The following is a 19,918-nucleotide window of genomic DNA, read 5'->3' on the forward strand; positions in this document are numbered from 1 at the left end:
TGGCAAATTGTGTTTGCATTCAGATACAGTTTTGTTAGTCAACAGAGAGAAACTTAAGAACAGGAACACACACACTCACACCCTGCAAATCGATTGGAACAGATGAGATGTGATGAGAGCAGCATATTAAAATGATAATGTATTTTTTCTCTTCCTTTCATGTACAGCAAGAGTACATCAAGTGTAATAACAGACAATATAAGCTTGTAGTATGGGTACATGTGATTGTGTAATACAATAAAATCCTTTATTGTCTTGTCCTTCTCTTCCCTTTTCTCTGTTAAGTTCCTCCCACCATAGTGAAGCTAAAGGAGCCAGAACGACGCCATGACACGTGTATAGAGTTTACTGTTCAAGGTTCGCCCCATCCAACCTTACGATGGTTCTACAAAGATAAGGTGCATTAAATTCATCTGTCAACGTGACTGTCAACTTAGATTAACTAAGTTGTGCTTTGTTGTGTTGTTTTATGACTGCTCATCTATTTTTCTGGCAAGAAGGCGAAACTACTGTGGCTACAAAGGACTGACAGAAAAAAAAAGTTTAGGAACCACAGGCCAAAGATGCTATTTTGATGACATATTAATATCTTAAAGTATGATCACTCTCAACATTGATTATTTGTTTGTCCTCTGTCTTTTTCTATTCAGGAAATTACCCATAATGAGTATGTGCGCCCTGATATGGAGATTTATCAGGACTACATCGAGGGCTGCCTTAACTTTAAAAACCCAACACACCACAACAACGGCAACTATACTTTGGTGGCCATCAACTACTTGGGTGTAGCCAACAGTACCGTGTACGGACACTTTCTCGACAAACCCTTCGATGGTAAGTTGGGACTCTGTGGGGCATGTCCACTTCATGTCATATCCACTGCTATAGTATGTACTATGGTACATGCTAGAAAAGACATCAGCAACCAACATCTGCAGTGTTTTCTTTTAATGAAACCCACAAAATAACAACATATCAGACTACCCCTCAATCAACTGTTTACATTATGCGTTTGTGTTTGACCTGTCAGTCATGTTAAAGAGGCTGGCATTTGTGACTTTGTGGGTGCTCTGTGAAGTAGTACCTTCTTTCCTATTGATTCTGAACTGTTTAGCTCACTGGTTCTCAAACTGTAGTCCACGTTTAAGAACTAGTTACAGGTACTGCTATAAAATAAACCAATCCCAACATCTCCTCATTCTTTCATATTTTACTCTGTTAGAACATGGAACCATTAATCTTTTTACTGATATGCCTAAAAGAAGAACAAAGAAATCACATTTCTTTTCACCACCTCATTTGAAAGTTCCAGCTGTCTCCACAAATTACAGACTTGATTAATTGGAGTCAACCTTTGTATAGCTGTCACATGGTTTGGGGACAAATATAGACAATTAATGACATTAATTAAGCTTTTGCCTACTTATTTTGGGGAAGAGGCCGTGGAACTATATTTGTCAATGTTTAGGAGCTAACACTAAATGCAACTTCCTGGGACTTTCAAGGGTGTTGCTGGAAGTATTGTCCATCATGACTGGTCTTGGTGGCAAGCTTTTGGAAGAAATACAGACACAGAACACAGCCAAACAGAGCAGAAAAAAAAATTGTATGTAAATGCCATTAGTCAATTTAAGACGAGTACATGGCACTTTGCATAACAACCTCTGCCGTCACTGTGTGAATGGGTGAAAGTGCCGTAGTGTAAAGTGCTGTGTGTGACTAGAAAGGCAGTTTGTAGGGCAGTCCAAGTGGAACTTTTGTGTCTCAGTGCTAAGTTCTATACATGGCTTATACACGGCAGCCTGGTTATAAAATATTGAAATCATCATGATAAACTGTGTAGGTTCCTACTTAGCAAAGCCATGAGCTTGACGCTCTCCTCCCACGTTATCCACTTTTACGGAAGAACAAGAAAAACTCCACACGATCCACTTCGTTTCTTTTAGCGTTTACTCCAAAAAATTAGCCGAGATACAACAATCCAACATTATGAAAAACAAAAAAGGCAAGAGCCAAAAAAGGGCAGAATGCAGAGTCTAAAACTGAGTGAGGGAGAGAGGTCAAAAAACTGTGTGGCTCCCCTCCATGACACAGACCTGACTACCTGTTTTTTACGTCAACAACGTAAATATACACATACTACCCCTCCGCATTAAAGATTATATGTGTGATTTTTTAAGCCTACAAACATCCACGTATTTTTAAGTGAAATGAATTAAATACTAACTTAATAATATTAACTGTCCACCTGTAAATAATGTTTCTTTTATCAAAATTAACAACAATCTTTTTTCACATGTCAACTTAAATTATTATTCAAACATTTATCAACAAAAAACAGCATTCAGGCTCCTACAAACTGTGAATACTTTACAACCCCAACTAGTCCAGAAAACCATGATTTCAGTTATATATCCATAACATGTTTGATATGACGATCTGACTTGTCTTTGACTGTAAAATTCCAGTATTAATTCAAGTATCCTCGTACCCAAATGAAAACCTTTGTCAAGGCAGAGAAGTGTTATAATGGGCTTTAAGTTTTGTAGTGTAATCCTGACTTCCTGGGGATGCTCCTCTACTGCTTGCCAGGTCCAATGTAGCATCTGTAGCATGACTTAGAAATTAGTATTAATTAATATATAAGGAGTATACATTCAACTTAATGGAGGTTGATCAAGTACTACTTAGACCTACAGAGATACATAGCTATCATTCCTTTCACAAGTAGTTAGCAGAAGTCAGCAGGATTCAGGATATAAATATTTATAAATATGATACCATGTACATCCAGACTTGGTCCAGAATGAGTTTTTCAAGATACCTTGCCATGGGCCAAAGTGTTTGTCAAGAACATTTTGACCTGACAGTGTCACTGAAAGAAAAAGCACAGGATCACTGAAATTATTTGAATGAATGGACAGAACAATAAAGGCAACGTTTAGTCCCATGCTAGCACTTCCTATCCAGTGAAAGAATAACTCTACTTTATTACAACTATTACTGATCATCTGATTGCTCATTTCCTGCTCTGTCCGACTTTGTTTATTGATGTTGCTGTGTTCTCAGATCTCAGCATGTAACTTGGTGAGAGTAAGTGGCTTCAGAATCACAATTCTGGAAATATCAATTTCCCATTCATTCATTCACTCCACTGGTATTTAGAGAATTCTGTTCGAGGTTACTCTCACTTAAGTATCCATGATACTATGTACACTGTAAAATTATAATCCGTTCCTGAGTACAGTGGTCCCTTGTTTATTGCGGGGGATACGTTCTAAAAATAGCCCGCAATAAACGAAATCCGCAAAGTAAGTTTTACAATTATTATACATGTTTTAAGGCCGTAAAACCCCTAACCACACACTTTTATACATCTATTGACACACATTTTGTACAGTACTCCCTTAGTTAATCAGGACGCAGAACACAATGCGCGTTCATACTGTACAGTACGCTGTAAAAAAAAGCATGCAAAATTACACTAAAAAAATCAGCGAAACAGCGAGTCCGCGAAAAGTGAATCGCGTTATAGCGAGGGACGACTGTAAATGTATAATTTGACTTATATCCAAACCTTTCATATTTGGAATCATGCTCACTTAATTTTGGTTCCCATGCTGGGCTGTTTAGACATAATGGGTAGTGTAGTACTTCTCTGTGAACATGTAGATGGAACGTTCTTCTTGATAATACACTTTGTGCTTCTACAGGAACATCAATTCACAATCTTATAGCTTGTAATGAGTCTACCTTGGATGGTTCTGACATTATGGCTAATATTCATTATTTTAGAGAACTACAGTTTTTGTACCATTTGTACCCCTTGTTTCTGCTAACCATTCAAAGTATATTATCCTCTGACAGAGGAATTAAATAAAAGTTGTGTTGAACGGCTCAGCCTAGATTTACTTTGGCCCTGCAAGCAAATTTTAGATTCAGCTATTATAAGACATTATTTTGGTTCACTTCCACTCAAAACAACCATGGCTGACCAGTTTATCAAAGCTGTAGATGAACATATCCATGTGCATATTTATGACACCTTTTCATACCTGACACCCATGCTCATCTCACATTTGCTCTTCTTTAACTATTTTCTTTCATATTCTATTCTATTTCAGTATCTATCTTCACCTCTTCTCTTTCTTTTTTCACAGGTCCAGAAACAGATTATGATTATGGTAAGTGCATTTTATCCTATTATAGTAGTAAAAGTGTTTATGGTATGTATTTTGGCATTTATTCTCCTGGTTGTCAGTGGTGTCAAAAAGTTAATTCTTTGTTATAACATATCCTCTGTCTATTATGTGGTTGATAATTCATGAGAATCAAACTTGATACAAGTTACATAATTTCACATTTAGCCTAATAAATATTGATTGTTCAAAAGACCTCATATTCTGCAGATGGCCAGTCAGAACCACAAAATATTGTTTGTGAGGATCACAGTCATTCATCTTACGAATGGAAAGGCTGATTGCTGTAGCTGTAGCTGCTGTAGCTGTAGCTGAAAGACTAAAAGAGAATCTGAACCTCAAACTTATTATAAAAAAAATATTTTACAACACATACAGTACTCATGTGCAAAATACAAGTGTATATGTGTATAGAAATTTAGATACTATATCTAAGTTCTGTGTCTTTGTCAGCTCCTTTCTTTACAACGTTTACGTTATTAATTTGGAGGAGCTTTTTCGTAGTGGTAAAATCCCTGCAGAACCAGTATGGCAGAATTTGCTGTGTTGTGATTTTCAGTCCTAGTCTCTATCTCCTATTTTTCTACCAGTAACCCCAACTGCAGAAACTCACAAACCTGAGGAAGATACGTTTGGGGTGAGTGACTGTAATATTAAGCATGCTGAGATTTTGGCTTGGGTTTATTTTATTCACACTGATTACTCAAGTAGAAACAAATAATACTGGTATTGAAAAACTCAATAATCCTAGCTATATCCTGGAGAAAATCTCTCAAGAAATGATCGTCACCAGTATTGTAAAAAGTTATTTTAACTGCTATTTATTTCTATAGATTAACTCCAGGCCTTTGTTGGTGATCTAGATCATATTAACCATTCACAAATGTATATCATTTCTATATGAAAATAATCAGGTAAACTGTTGAAGGTGGTTGTTGTTCTGCCATGATTGTCCTTTCATGTATTGCATTTACTAAAATCAATCAGGTGGTACATTACCACATTACGTTGTCAGTTTTTTGTCACCGTCAGAGTCTGTTAAATCTAACATCAAAGAAAAAAAGTGAGATTTCTCTCTCCGGAAAACATCTTTGACTAAGTGTAGATAGCACAGAGCAGAGATTTAGTACTCAAATCTAATCAGGGTGTGAGTATTCCAAGATATTTTTACACTGTCTTCGACTTGTCTTAGTGCTGTAGTTTTTCAGGCTATATCTTGTCTGTAGAGTTTTGGTTCTGGTCTCTGGTCACTGTCTTTGCCTTTCTTGTATGTTAAGTATGTTAAGTATGATAAGGTTGTCTGATGTTGACTGTTGTTAGTTATTGGTTCAACTAATGGAATTTTATTGATTACTGGTGGTGGCAGATCAAGTTTATTATCAGTTAATCATATTCAATTTCTAATAGCAATATGCAGTAAATGGTTGGCCTTTGTGTGTGTTTTTACTTATATACATGTTACAATCTAAGATAGATGATGATTAATGATGACGTCTATGTCAGCTCTTATCAAACGGCTGTTGTCTAATCAAAGCACTAGTCCGAACAATCTGTTAAGGTAAATGTTCCAGGGATAGTTATAATAGTAGTAATAGAATCAGATTTCTTGCCGAGTATGTTTTCACATATAAATAACTTGCCTTTGTACACTTCTACATAACAAATAGAAAATGCTTATATAGCGCCTTTTTAGTATTCCGACCACTCAAAGTACGCTGGACGCATCTTGCACAAGGACACTTTGACATGCAGACTGGAGGGGAATCACACCACTGATCATCTGATTAGTAAACGACCCGCTCTACCTCCTGAGCCACAGTCACCCCTAGTACAAATTTCCATATTTTTGTCTTTAAGGTCTTCACATTCATGACTCTTTAAATCCATGTGTATGTGCATATGGTTGTCATGAAGAGATGGATGAAAATACTGAAAAATTAAAAGGCTGTGACATATCATGCATGGCATAATCATGTGAAGGTTCTCCCAAGTAGTCTGGATGCACAGTGTGAAGTTTGTCCTAATGGTGTTTGCAACAGCGAGGGATCAGTACATGTAACAGTGTAGCAACTCATGTAATGTAAAAACAAAATGCTGATAATAAAAGTTCACTTCATTATTATAAGCTCCTGCATTTTGTATAAACAGTCTGAATCTGTAATACATTTCTGCACATTTCTGCACATTTTGTAACAAATCACTTGTTGCAGTGGAAGTGGAAGTTGCACTTTTAATGAAAATGTATTAATATGATCCACTGTGTAACTTTTATGAATTAGACAATTGCCCCCGCTTCTAGATGCAGATCTGGAGGGGCCAGGCACAGCCTAAAAATGCATCATAGAGCAGCTTTATGGCATAGGCAAATGCGCCCCCCAAGGCGTGCTGTTTCCTGGCATTGCAGTCTGGTCATTTAACGTGGCTGGTGGGGAAGAAATCAAAACTTGCGCAGGAGATGGAGCAATGCCAACTATAGTAGGAGCATAGCACTAGATCTGGAATGTGTTGCTGGGGAGATAGATGTTTGGAGTGCCCTGCTAATGCAACATTTAACCACTTTTTCTTCTCCACCTCCAAATTGCACCAGGAAAGCAGAGCATTAGCACCATTGCTGCCACAATATAAATATAAGGTATAACTCTATATTATACATTTGTGTATTGCTGTATTCACTGGAACTGCTTCAGCTCCAGCAGCTTCCTCGGCTGCTATCTTTACAATGCTGGTGGTCCCCTGGTCATCAGTATCTGGTACATGAAGTACTGGTATGCACAAATGTTAGGACACACAGACACAGCACTTCGATTATGCAATCACGATCATGCAGATGTTGACTATACAGAAAAAGGGACAAAAATAGACCAAAATATGCTGTTCAATCCCAGCATGTTTAGGTTAAACTAGTACTATAATGTGTGGGGATCTGCCGTATTGATTTTCCTCTTACTGAAAGAAAAAATAAATAAATATAAAATAAAAAAAATATTATAAATGATTATAAATTTACACCCCAGTCACACCTCTCTTGTTTTATGTAACTTTGCTTGTATCAGTGATCTCTACTGGGTATAAATTGGCACTGCAGTGCAAATTAAAAATACTAGAGACTTATCTTGACCTGATCAGTCCACCATACCAGCACTACAGTGCACTCTGTCCAAGAATTCTTTTTCCATCTCCGGGTAGAGTCTGTAACTTTTACAATGTCTTTGTCACTTCCCACGATGCATTGTGGGTCAGGATCTCTGTCACAACAAAATCTTACAGCGAATAAAAAGAGAGGGATGATGAAGGTGGAGATATTTTTTGATGCACAGACGAAATCAGTTGGAAACGCTATGATCCATATTTCCAATTTTATGTTTTGTTTGATGAACTTAATGGTGTAAAATGCAAAGTTTGTGGTTTTACTTGTATTGATTCACTGGGAATGGTTTGAAAATAAATTATAGTGATATTATTTACCCGTCTTACCACATTTCTGCTCATGGAGCTTTTTAGGTCACCAGAATTTATGTTTACTCGGTTGATTAACTTTATTTGCTTCCATGGCTGTAGTACTTTTCATATCTGGCAACATAGAACATTGGCCTGGGCTGTGTCGTTATCAGACCGGATCAAAACATATAGAATAGGAGTATCATTTTGCTCAGTTGGTAGAGCATCCATCCCATGTACAAAGGCTCAGTCCTTGCTGCAGTGGCCCAGGGTTCAAGTCCGACCTGTGGCATTTTCCCGCATGTCATTCCCCATCTCTCTCTCCCAGCATTCCTGTCACTCTTCAAGCTGTCTCTATCAAATGAAGCTCAAAAAGACCAAAAAAAAAAACAAATAGAACAAACTAGGAACTGCTGGTGGCATATTTATTTGTGCTGAACATAACCGCTGTGAAACAGTCAGGAAAAAATCTTTTATTTCACGGATTAACCGGCTTTCTTGATCCTGACACTCCCTCACTCTAATTCATTGTCTATGTTTCTCAACCAATGCTCTCTCCCTCTCACTCAAACCATCAGGCACAAACCAAATTAAACTTTTCCTTGTCACAGTTTTGCAGCATAAATTGCAAGCCAGACACAGATTTAGAAACTGGGTACATGAAATAAACAAAGCCAGAACTCAACAGGTAGGGTATCAGAGATGATCCACCTGGATAGCTTCAGCTTTGGAGACATTTCAAGCTGACTGTGGAGCAATTTGATCGGTCTGATCTGTGATTGGCAGCTGCAGTGTACTGCAGTTTTCCAACATTTGATTTTGGTTGGTTTTTATATAATACGCCATTATATTTTCATCATAAAAAACACATTTTGTAATAATCACTGCCATACGTATTATATTATTACATAATGTGGGGTTACACATGTTCATGGAGTAAATAAATTCATTCATCCCCTCAAGAGCATGGATGTACTTTGGAAACATAATATCATTCTGTCCATAAATCTTACATAAAAGTGATATGATCAATGTACAGGAAATCTTATTTCTAGTGTACTGTACAATGCAGGCACAGGAGGAAAGGCTGAGGGGTTACTGAACATTATTTATCCTTATGTAACATGTTTCTGTGATGATTTGTCACCCCTGCCAACAGAACTTTCTCCTTCTCATATGCAGGTTTCCATAGCAGTAGGCCTGGCAGGGTTTGCATGCGTGATGCTGGTGGTTCTCTTCCTTCTTATTAATAAGTATGGACGACGTTCCAAGTTTGGCATGAAAGGTAAGAAGCCAGTATATCTCTCAGTTCATACATCCATACATAGTTTTTTTCATGTCAGCAATATAAGATTACATAATGAAATGATGAAAAGACATGAAGGGTGAAAACATGAAGTATGTCAGCATGTGATACCTGGGTTTTTTGGTGTATTGAATCATGTTTTACATGTGGCACATGAACATCAATAACACTATAAAATTATCTTTTGGGGTATTTTATTCCCTAACTAAGTTTTGAGGGTTTAAATTAATAACGACTTTGAGCTTCAACTATGTTCTGTAAGATACATTAACTCAAAAACCTTCTTCTCAGGCCTAATCCAGACTACTAGACATAAGCACAAAAAAGACAACTAGATGTCACCACCAAAAGACAACAGTAATGGCTCTTTATAAGTGAAGAAAATAAAAACACTAAATAAAATAAATACCTTGGTTAAGCCACTTTTACAGATTTTCTCAGAAAACATTAGAATAATGAATAGGGTTGCAAAGGGATGGAAAATGTCCAGTAAATTTCCAGAAACTTTACATGGGAAGTTAAACTGGGGAATTTTGGAAATATTCCAAACTGGAAACTTTCCGTGGGAATTATGGAAATTTATGGGAATTCATGGAAATTAACTGGAAACTGGGGGTAATTTAGTAATTGGGGGTAAGCTAGCATCATGATAAGATAGCCTTAAAAATGGTCAATGAAATTATGCTAGCTATAGCTTATTTAGCATCGAACTTATAGCTACTTATAGCTACTTATAACTTAAAGTCAAACATTAATACTATACATCGGATAAATTTACCCCATAATATCATCAAAAGTTACTTCACTTTATGTAGTCCAGAGACTCAGATGTGTGTCTTCAATAGTCTCTGTGTGCTCTGGTGTGGTCCAGGTACAGAAATCACCTGTGCAGGTAGGGGGCGTGGCCTCAATAGCCCTGCAGTAAGCAGTGTGCTATGTGCATGTGATTGAGGAATAACAGATATTGTGTGTACTTGCATGAAATCTGGTTGTTTTAGTCAAGATTATGTTAAAATATATTTTCTCCAACTATATTTAAGTTCCATGTTAAGGCCCAACTTTCAACTTTGTAAATTCCCAGTTTATTCCCATAAATTCCTGTTAACTCTTAAATTCACTTTCACTCCAGTGTGCAGCCTGCTCATCAGGACACACACCTGGCCCTCAGGTTGGGCTATATCTCCCCTCTGAATTCATTAAACATACAAAATAATGGACACACAAACAACAGTGTGTTTTCAAATCATACATTTTGTACACCCATGCTACACTCACCTTAGGTCTGCCGATGATCCGCATCTTTGCCGATATTTAGATGAGCTGGGAGGCGGAAGAAGCTGGACAGCCAACATAGCAGTAGCCAGTGGCACATATTTTTGGTTTCAAAACAGCGCTTTGGGTGATGGATAGGTGTCACTCATGTGCTTTCCATTCTTTATACCCGGGGTTCCCAACCCGCGGACCGGGGTCCGGATCCGGACCGGATCGCCATATCATCCGGACCCGAGATTAATTGTAGAATTTTTTTTTTTTTTTTTGACAGGCGAGTCTATTTCATGCCGTAACATTACTTTTCCCTATCCAAGCACTGCACTGAGCAAGCATTGGAAGGTACCAACCAATCGTGTGAGAGTCATACTACCCATGTGATTCTATCTAGCCAATGAAATCGCCACCTTGAATTCAGAGCGAGGTGCTACGAGTGAGTCTCTGTACGACGACAAAACTGGCCCGCCATCAATTATATCTGGCCCGCTAGATGACGTTGATTTATTTTAATATATATATATATATATATATATCTTTTAAGTTTAACAATTATGTTTTAAGGCCGTAAAACCCCTAACCACACACTTTTATACACCTTATTACACGCATTTTGTACAGTACTCCCTTAATTAATCAGGACGCAGAACACACGTGCGGTTCTCACTCAGCCAATCAGGACGCAGAACCCCCCCCCCCCCCCATGGTCATGGACCGCGATGGAATTGTCAGGAAAAAAATTGGCCCGCGTCCAAACTTAGTTGCCGAACCCTGCTTTATACTGTCATTGACTAACACACATAACACTATCTAAACAGTCTGTGATAGGTTCACGTGGCTACATACTTTCTAAATTCTCTCTTGTTCATGTGCCTGTTGTCTGGCTCTGTATTTGATCTTGTTTTAGAATTTAAATTCAAAATTTGTCACTGACCATTTTCTTTTTGTCCGGTGATATTGTGATTCTACAGAAATCCCTCTGATGCAAAGTCCTTTACTTTGTTTCTGAAGGTGAATTTATAATGTTGCATTAGTCCTGCTGACATACACAACAGGGACAGAATATTAGAGGCACCTCTTATTACTACACAGGACCCTATTTTAATCTGCCAGTGCAAAGTTATCGGTCTTTGAAGTGCACACTGTGTGCAAAGGTTACAGTGGCTCTTCACAGTAGACTGCTTTTCAGAGTTAATAGTTTTGATGGGAGGTTTTTCTTTTCCAGTCCAAGCATTACAGTCTGAATAAACATGAGTGTATTTGCAATACATTTTGGGTAATCCAAATGCAAAGTATAAGTATGTCCAAATAACAGACAAACTGCTTGAGGCAGGTTTTTTAATATGGTCCATGACAATACATCCCTCCAGAATGATGGCAGTGTAGATGGGCTGGAGGTTCACTGAGCTTGGACACTCGTGAGGACTATCTTCACTGACAACTGTCAGTGCACCAACGGTGATGCATTCTAGGGCCTCATCTCTCACTGTTTCCTACAAAGACACACACACATTCTTCAGCATAGCAACGTATGCTCTTCTAAAATATTCCATATTTAAGGCTCTAAATACACATTCACAATGGATTGTTACAATGTATAGCCAAATAAATATATGTGGCATGATTAAAGCTGTAGAGGTACAGTATATGCATCCTTGAAAAGAGACACCTGATCCTTAGATTTTAAATGAATTAATGTGTATAATGTTTACATAGCAAATAATTTTTTTATTTACTGGGTGTTTACATACCTCTCAGACTGAAACCTCTCTACTGTATATTGTGCAGATAGAATTATATCTTCTATGTCAGCATGAGTATAGTTTTAAATGAATGCAAACCAACCATATTCTGAAGTGCAAGTATTTACAGAGGATGTCTTTTAGAATTCACTGGAGTCTTCAGCGAGCACAATGGGAATGCCTTTGAGGACAACATACCAAAGTGCTGTCAAGTCTGGTGTCTAATGATATAGAGAGAGAAAAGACCAGTTAACAGTGTAACTTATAAGGCACAAGTCAAAAGGCAATGCAACAGTTTGAGCTGGATCATCCCATTTAGAACTTAAACAATCTAAAGTTGTGAAAATATAACTACTTACCATCCAGCTCATATGCTGCATTAGCTCACTGAGTTTCTGGCCAACACACCTTTTTTGTTTTGAAATGTTCGATGAAACATGGGGTGTACTGGTCCAGAGCTTCAAACAAGTCTCCCTCAAGATTCTTACTGGTCATTCTATTGAACTCCCACCTGAAAAAGTAGAGGCAGGGGTGGGTGGGGATATTTTATTTGTTGAGAACAAAAATAGTAGTTTACCTGTCTGTCTGTGAAGAGTGCTGGCCATCGTTCTGTACAGCGGGCTCCTTTGTTACAATCTCTTGTCTGCAAAGTGAAAATGACTGGTCCATCATTTGTGACATGAGAGTGCCAGTTGTTGTCTTAGTGATGGTAATGCTGTACCAGTGGACAGGATCTCAGTGTCTGCTGTGCTGCAGTCAATGTCTGATGTTGTGGGATGTCATCACCCATGCTCAATAATTAATCATCAATAATTATGGGGTTATATTCACCACATTTCTATTATCTCAAGTGGCATTTATGTAGGTTCACCTAGTTACTTACTCACCAGTGTTGCAGATGTATTTTGTGTGTGTCAGTGGAATATAATGGCAGCTAAATATAAACATTTGGGACTACTGAGAGCCTAATAGTTAATGTTTTAGAATTTCTTTATAGATAGATACATACATATCATGAACATACATTGAACATACATTAGAATTAACCTATAACACAGTATCCATACATTAAAATTAACCTGAGATAGATTTAAATTTAAAGGGGACATTTTATGAAAAAATCAACAACAACCATGTCCATTTTGCGTGAGCTGCTGCAACCTCACCCGCCTCTTGTGGCTTTGTCTCTGAGCACGCCAGTCAGATTCTGCTCCTGGCCACATAAAAAAAAAAAATTCAGAATTCGTACTTTTTTTCTCAGAATTCTGAGATTAAGAGTCAGAATTCTGACTTTTGAAACTCAGAATTCTGACTTTTTTCGGAACCTGCAGGACCACTTTATTTGAGCACTAGAAGAGACTGTGAAAATATCGGACTTGAGTGATTTTTTGTGCCTTCGAGGGGTCCCAGAAGACGCAATTAAACTGATGGAAGAGGAAAAGGTGAGTGAAAAGTCAATATGAGTTGGTTTGCTGGTGTTTGTAAAAGAGAAGCTGTAACAGAAATGAAGCATGTAAGGTGCAGACACAGTAGTACATTTGTTAGCTAATATGGTTGGGCGATTAGCTCTGTTCGTCACTGGTTTCTTATTTTGGGGCGATGTTTTATCATTATATCTATTTATACTATATATTATGACTATTGGTCTGCCCCCGAAGAACCGGTGAGAGCCAGGGCTGGGGGCACCGTAGACATACACGCAACCACCTGCACGAATTTACCGGAGATCACCCGCTGTTGGACTGATGATGATAGCCTGACAACAATGTTAAAATGTCACCCAACATTGTTAGCTCATATTATTGCAAATGAACGATGCGAATGTAAACACCTTGCTCTGGCGGACACTGTATTAGTTACCACAGGGGCTCTGGTCATTTTTACCTTCTCACCACAGGGTATTCTAACACTTGACTGTTTGAATGGGATTGTAATCACAGGACTATATATGCAATGTAATCTATTACAACAGGTTGTGTTGTCACTTGTCACATTTCAGAGCAAAATATTGGGAAAATAGAAGGTTATTGATGTTGGTCAGCACATGAAACGGGCTTGTGTAGGACCCAAATGCAGCACAACAGCAAGGGATACTTAGTAATGTTCTTTACTGAGGAACTCACAGCAGGCGATATGGCAGGTGAGAGAGAGGGAATAAGTCCTGAGTTCAATCGGAGAGTCTGTGGCAACGAACTGGAGCAGGGGGACAGACTGCCCGGGGAAACCTCCAAACAGCCAGGGAAACAGGCAGACAGACACCAGAAACACTGAGGCAGAACTCGTGGTCGGGGACGAAAAGCTGAGGTGATTACCGGGGCAGAGACAGACGAGCAGGTCAAAGGCAGGCATCTGAGGACCCCTCGTCCTCAGATGAAGAGTCCACAGAGGACGATGGCGGGTCCACCTCGCTAGGGCCGGGGATGGGTGGGGCACCAGAGGCGCTCAGGCGGGGGTTATCAGTGGACGGGCGTATCCTGGAGGGCTGGTCCGGGTGCTGCCGGTGGAAGTCAGTAATGAGCTGAGGGTCAAGGATGTAGCTGGCGGGGACCCACGACCTCTCCTCTGGACCATATCCCTCCCAGTCAACCAGGTACTGGATGCCCCTCCCACGGCGACGAGAGCGGATAAGCCGTCGAACCGTGTAGGCTGGGTCTCCATTGATAAGGCGAGGTGGCGGAGGAGTCGGGGTAGCAGGAATCAAGGGACTCTCCAGAACCGGCTTGATTTTTGAGACATGGAATGTGGGGTGTACTCGCATGGACCTGGGAAGCTTGAGGCGGACTGCAGCAGGGTTGATGACCTTCTGAATTTCGTAGGGGCCGATGAACTTGGGTGCCAGTTTCTTCGAGTCGACCCGGAGTGGTAGGTCCCGGGTTGACAACCACACCTTCTGTCCCACTTGATAAGCAGGAGCCGAGGTGCGGCGACGATTGGCCAAGGCTGTGTAACGGCCCACCGACCGCAGGAGAGTGGATCTGGCCTGGGACCAGGTGCGGCGACACCGGCGGATGAAAGCCTGTACAGAGGGGCAAGAAACCTCCCTCTCCTGGGCTGGAAATAGGGGTGGCTGGTATCCATAAGCACACTGAAAAGGGGAGAGACCAGTGGAGGAGCTGAGGAGTGTGTTATGGGCATATTCTACCCAGAGCAACTGCTGCGACCAGGAAGTGGGGTGACTGGAGACCATACACCGGAGAGCCACCTCCATCTCCTGGTTTTTCCGCTCCGTCTGGCCGTTAGATTGAGGATGAAACCCGGATGACAGGCTGGCCGTGGCCCCGATGAGAGAGCAGAACTCTCTCCAAAAAACCGAGGAGAACTGCGGCCCTCGGTCAGAGACCACATCGACTGGAAGACCATGGAGCCGGAATATGTGCTGGAGGACCAGTTCAGCAGTCTCTTTGGCTGAAGGGAGCTTGGGCAGGGGAATGAAGTGGGCCATCTTGCTAAACCGGTCTACCACGGTAAGGATAGTGGTGTGTCCTAGAGATGGTGGTAGACCGGTCACAAAGTCCAGAGATATGTGGGACCAGGGACGATGGGGAACTGGAAGCGGGAGCAGGTGACCAGCAGGAGCCTGGTGGGAGGATTTGTTCCGGTTGCAGACAGGGCAGGCCTTGACAAACCCCTGGGTGTCCAGGTCCAGGGAGTCCCACCAGAATCGGCGCTGAAGAACCTCCTTGGTCCTCTGGATCCCTGGATGGCAGGTGAGGTGCGTGTTGTGGGCCCACTGGAGCACCTCAGAACGGAGGTGGGCCGGGACGAAGAGCCGGTTGGGAGGACAGGCGCTGGGACCTGGTTGCTCCTCCAGCGCCGTCCTAACTCTCTCCTCAATCCCCCATGTAATGGCGGCGGCCAGGCGAGCAGAGGGAAGGATGGTGTCCGCTGCTGTGGAAACCTCTTCCTCTTCCTTCAGGAACTGGCGGGAGAGGGCGTCAGGCTTAACGTTGCGGGTTCCCGGGCGATAGGAGAGAGTGAAATTGAATCGGGTGAGAAAGAGGGACCAGCGGGCCTGCCTGGAGTTCAGTCTTCTGGCTGACCTGATGTATTCTAGGTTCTTGTGGTCCGTCCATACGAGAAATGGTTGTTCGGCCCCCTCCAGCCAGTGACGCCACTCGTCCAGTGCCAATTTGACCGCCAGAAGCTCCCGATTTCCAATGTCATAGTTCATTTCTGCGGGAGTCAGGCGTCGAGAGAAAAAGGCGCAGGGGTGGAGCTTCTGGTCATCAGTAGCCCGCTGAGACAGGACAGCCCCCACCCCGACATCAGAGGCGTCTACTTCCACCACGAACTGTCTCTTGGGGTCGGGCATACGCAGGATAGGCGCAGAGGTGAAGCGATTCTTGAGGGTCTGGAAGGCATCTGTGGCGGCGGAGGACCAGCTGAAGGGGACTTTGGAGGAGGTGAGAGCTGTGAGAGGGGCTGCCACCGTGCTGTATCCCCGAATGAAACGACGGTAAAAATTGGCGAACCCCAGGAATCTTTGTAGCTGCTTCCGGGAGTCAGGAACAGGCCAGGCGGCGACGGCTGAGACCTTGGCTGGATCCATCTGGATGCTCCCCTGGCCGACAATGTATCCAAGAAAGGAGACTGATGGAGCATGGAACTCGCATTTCTCTGCCTTAACAAACAGCGAGTTTTCCAGGAGCCGTTGAAGAACCCCCTGAACATGGTGGATGTGGTCCTCCTTGGCCTTGGAGAAAATTAGAATATCATCCAAGTAGACGAAGACATGCTTGTTAAGCATGTCCCGGAGCACGTCGTTGACCAGAGCCTGGAAGACGGCGGGGGCGTTGGTGAGGCCAAAAGGCATCACCAGGTATTCATAGTGTCCAGTAGGTGTGTTGAATGCTGTCTTCCACTCGTCGCCCTCCCGAATTCGCACCAGGTGGTAGGCGTTGCGGAGGTCCAGTTTGGTGAAGATGGTAGCCCCCTCCAGGAGTTCAAAGGCAGACGAGATGAGGGGGAGGGGATACCGATTCTTCACCGTTATGTCGTTGAGGCCTCGGTAGTCGATGCAGGGCCTCAATGATTTGTCCTTCTTCTCGACAAAAAAGAACCCCGCTCCAGCAGGGGAGGATGACGGACGGATGATGCCAGCCGCCAGGGAGTCGTTAATGTAGTCCTCCATGGCCTTCCTCTCTGGTGCGGACAGGGAGTATAGACGACCTCGGGGAGGACTGGTGCCGGGTAGAAGATCTATGGCACAGTCATATGGACGGTGTGGAGGCAAAGAGGTCGCCTTCGCCTTGCTGAAAACCTCCCTGAAATCGTGGTACTCTGGCGGGACCCCCATCAGATCAGGAGCCAACGTGGTGCAGGGCCTGGACTGAGGAGCGGAGGCCTGCTTGAGACAGACTTGGTGACAGGCCGAGCTCCAGCCCAGAATGGCTCCCGTCGCCCAGTCTATGTGGGGATTGTGGCGCCGGAGCCAGGGATATCCCAAAATGAGTGGGATACGCGGAGAGTCCAAGATGTGAAACGTGATAGTTTCGTGGTGGTTGCCGGAGAGAAGCATCTGCACTGGAACAGTCTGATGAGTGACGGTCCCCAGCAGGTGACCGTCCAGGGCGTTGGCGGGGACAGGCTGAGGCAGCGGAACCCTTTCTATCTCCAACTGCTGGGCCAGCTCTTCATTTATAATGGAGACGTCGGCGCCAGAGTCAATGAAGACGGCAAGGGAGTGGGAGCCCCCTGGTAGCAGCAGGCGACCATGGCAGAGGGGGCGTTTCCTGAGGGACAGTTCAGAGGTCGGACTCACCAGTACATCCCTCGCTACTGGTGAGACCTGGCTTTTTGCTGGACACCTGGAGACGAAGTGTCCGTCTTGTCCACAGTACAGACATAGGTTGTGTCTTTGACGACGCTGGCGTTCCTCTGGTGACAGAGTGGTTCTGCCAACCTGCATAGGTTCTGAATCTCCCCTCTGAGGTTCAGGCCGGGAAGAGGATACCTCCGGTACTGCACGGAACTGGGAAGGAAGAGGATGCCCAAACCGTCCTCGCCGTCTCTCCTCCCGCCTGGCCTGGATGCGTCGGTCCACCCGCCGTGTGAGTTCGATGAGCTCATCCAAAGTGGCAGGGAGATCATATGACACCAGCTCGTCCTTAACATACTCCTCAAGCCCCTGTAGGTAGGCGTCGCACTGGGCCTCGGTGTTCCATTTACTCTGGCGAGCCCTGGTGCGAAAGTCAATAGAGTAGTCAGCCACGGAGCGGTCCCCCTGGTGGAGGTTCAGGAGACCGCCCATAGCATCTGGACCCTGGGAAGGTGGGCCAAAAACCTTCCGGAGCTCAGCAGCGAAGTCTCTGAAGGAGCTGCAAGCAGGAGTTTGACGTTCCCATTCAGCGGTTCCCCACAGGCGGGCCCTCCCCGTGAGGTGATTAATGGTGAACGCCACTTTGGCCTCCTCAGAGGCGAATGTGTGTGGCTGCAGGGCGAACAGGATTGAGCAGTTCGTAATAAACGGATTACAGACCTCTGGGTTCCCCGCATAACGTTCCGGAGCCCCAACTCGGGGTTCAGAAACTGGACCAGGTGGCGTTGGTTGGAGTACGGCAGCAGGCGCTGTTGCAGGTAGGTTCTGGACCATATTCTGTGAGAGCACAGTAGTGAGCTGCTGGATCTGTGAAGCTAATGCCGCTAATGTCTGCTCCTGGTTAGCGGCAGCCTGTTGTTGAGTGACGGTAGCCTGGCGTACCTCGGCTGCGGTGGAAGCAACCAATGCCTCGTGTCGCTGGAGAATGTTCTCCACCCTCTCCAGGCGTAGCTCTGGCGAAGCGGTGTGTGCTGGATCCATGCTTTGGCCAGATTGTACTGAAACGGGCTTGTGTAGGACCCAAATGCAGCACAACAGCAAGGGATACTTAGTAATGTTCCTTATTGAGAAACTCACAGCAGGCGATATGGCAGGTGAGAGAGAGGGAATAAGTCCTGAGTTCAATCGGAGAGTCTGTGGCAACGAACTGGAGCAGGGGGACAGACTGCCCGGGGAAACCTCCAAACAGCCAGGGAAACAGGCAGACAGACACCAGAAACACTGAGGCAGAACTCGTGGTCGGGGACGAAAAGCTGAGGTGATTACCGGGGCAGAGACAGACGAGCAGGTCAAAGGCAGGCATCGGAGGACCCCTCGTCCTCAGATGAAGAGTCCACAGAGGACGATGGCGGGTCCACCTCGCTAGGGCCGGGGATGGGTGGGGCACCAGAGGCGCTCAGGCGGGGGTTATCAGTGGACGGGCGTATCCTGGAGGGCTGGTCCGGGTGCTGCCGGTGGAAGTCAGTAATGAGCTGAGGGTCAAGGATGTAGCTGGCGGGGACCCACGACCTCTCCTCTGGACCATATCCCTCCCAGTCAACCAGGTACTGGATGCCCCTCCCACGGCGACGAGAGCGGATAAGCCGTCGAACCGTGTAGGCTGGGTCTCCATTGATAAGGCGAGGTGGCGGAGGAGTCGGGGTAGCAGGAATCAAGGGACTCTCCAGAACCGGCTTGATTTTTGAGACATGGAATGTGGGGTGTACTCGCATGGACCTGGGAAGCTTGAGGCGGACTGCAGCAGGGTTGATGACCTTCTGAATTTCGTAGGGGCCGATGAACTTGGGTGCCAGTTTCTTCGAGTCGACCCGGAGTGGTAGGTCCCGGGTTGACAACCACACCTTCTGTCCCACTTGATAAGCAGGAGCCGAGGTGCGGCGACGATTGGCCAAGGCTGTGTAACGGCCCACCGACCGCAGGAGAGTGGATCTGGCCTGGGACCAGGTGCGGCGACACCGGCGGATGAAAGCCTGTACAGAGGGGCAAGAAACCTCCCTCTCCTGGGCTGGAAATAGGGGTGGCTGGTATCCATAAGCACACTGAAAAGGGGAGAGACCAGTGGAGGAGCTGAGGAGTGTGTTATGGGCATATTCTACCCAGAGCAACTGCTGCGACCAGGAAGTGGGGTGACTGGAGACCATACACCGGA

General features: G+C 43.9%; 1 protein-coding gene and 1 long non-coding RNA gene across 3 annotated transcripts in view; one reads left to right on the forward strand and one right to left on the reverse strand.

The window, feature by feature from the left end:
• Window positions 1-19,918, forward strand: part of LOC104939181 (NT-3 growth factor receptor) — a 119,147-nt gene that overhangs the window by 52,281 nt on the left and 46,948 nt on the right. Inside the window, exons 5-9 of the mRNA XM_027283217.1 lie at window positions 286-398; window positions 651-834; window positions 4,161-4,184; window positions 4,790-4,836; window positions 8,820-8,922. Coding sequence (XP_027139018.1) covers window positions 286-398; window positions 651-834; window positions 4,161-4,184; window positions 4,790-4,836; window positions 8,820-8,922 — 471 coding nt within the window. The remainder of the gene's footprint in view (window positions 1-285; window positions 399-650; window positions 835-4,160; window positions 4,185-4,789; window positions 4,837-8,819; window positions 8,923-19,918) is intronic.
• Window positions 11,529-12,598, reverse strand: LOC113746650 (uncharacterized). Of its 2 annotated transcripts, none has more exons than XR_003463018.1 (4): window positions 12,529-12,598; window positions 12,360-12,462; window positions 12,055-12,172; window positions 11,529-11,702 (listed from the first exon to the last, which is right to left on the reverse strand). It is a non-coding gene; the product is annotated as an uncharacterized LOC113746650 (long non-coding RNA). The 2 variants fall into 2 exon arrangements; XR_003463019.1 differs by having other exon boundaries at window positions 12,311-12,462.

This window comes from Larimichthys crocea, chromosome X (genome assembly GCF_000972845.2).
Source record: "Larimichthys crocea isolate SSNF chromosome X, L_crocea_2.0, whole genome shotgun sequence".
In the NCBI taxonomy this organism is placed as follows: domain Eukaryota; kingdom Metazoa; phylum Chordata; class Actinopteri; family Sciaenidae; genus Larimichthys; species Larimichthys crocea.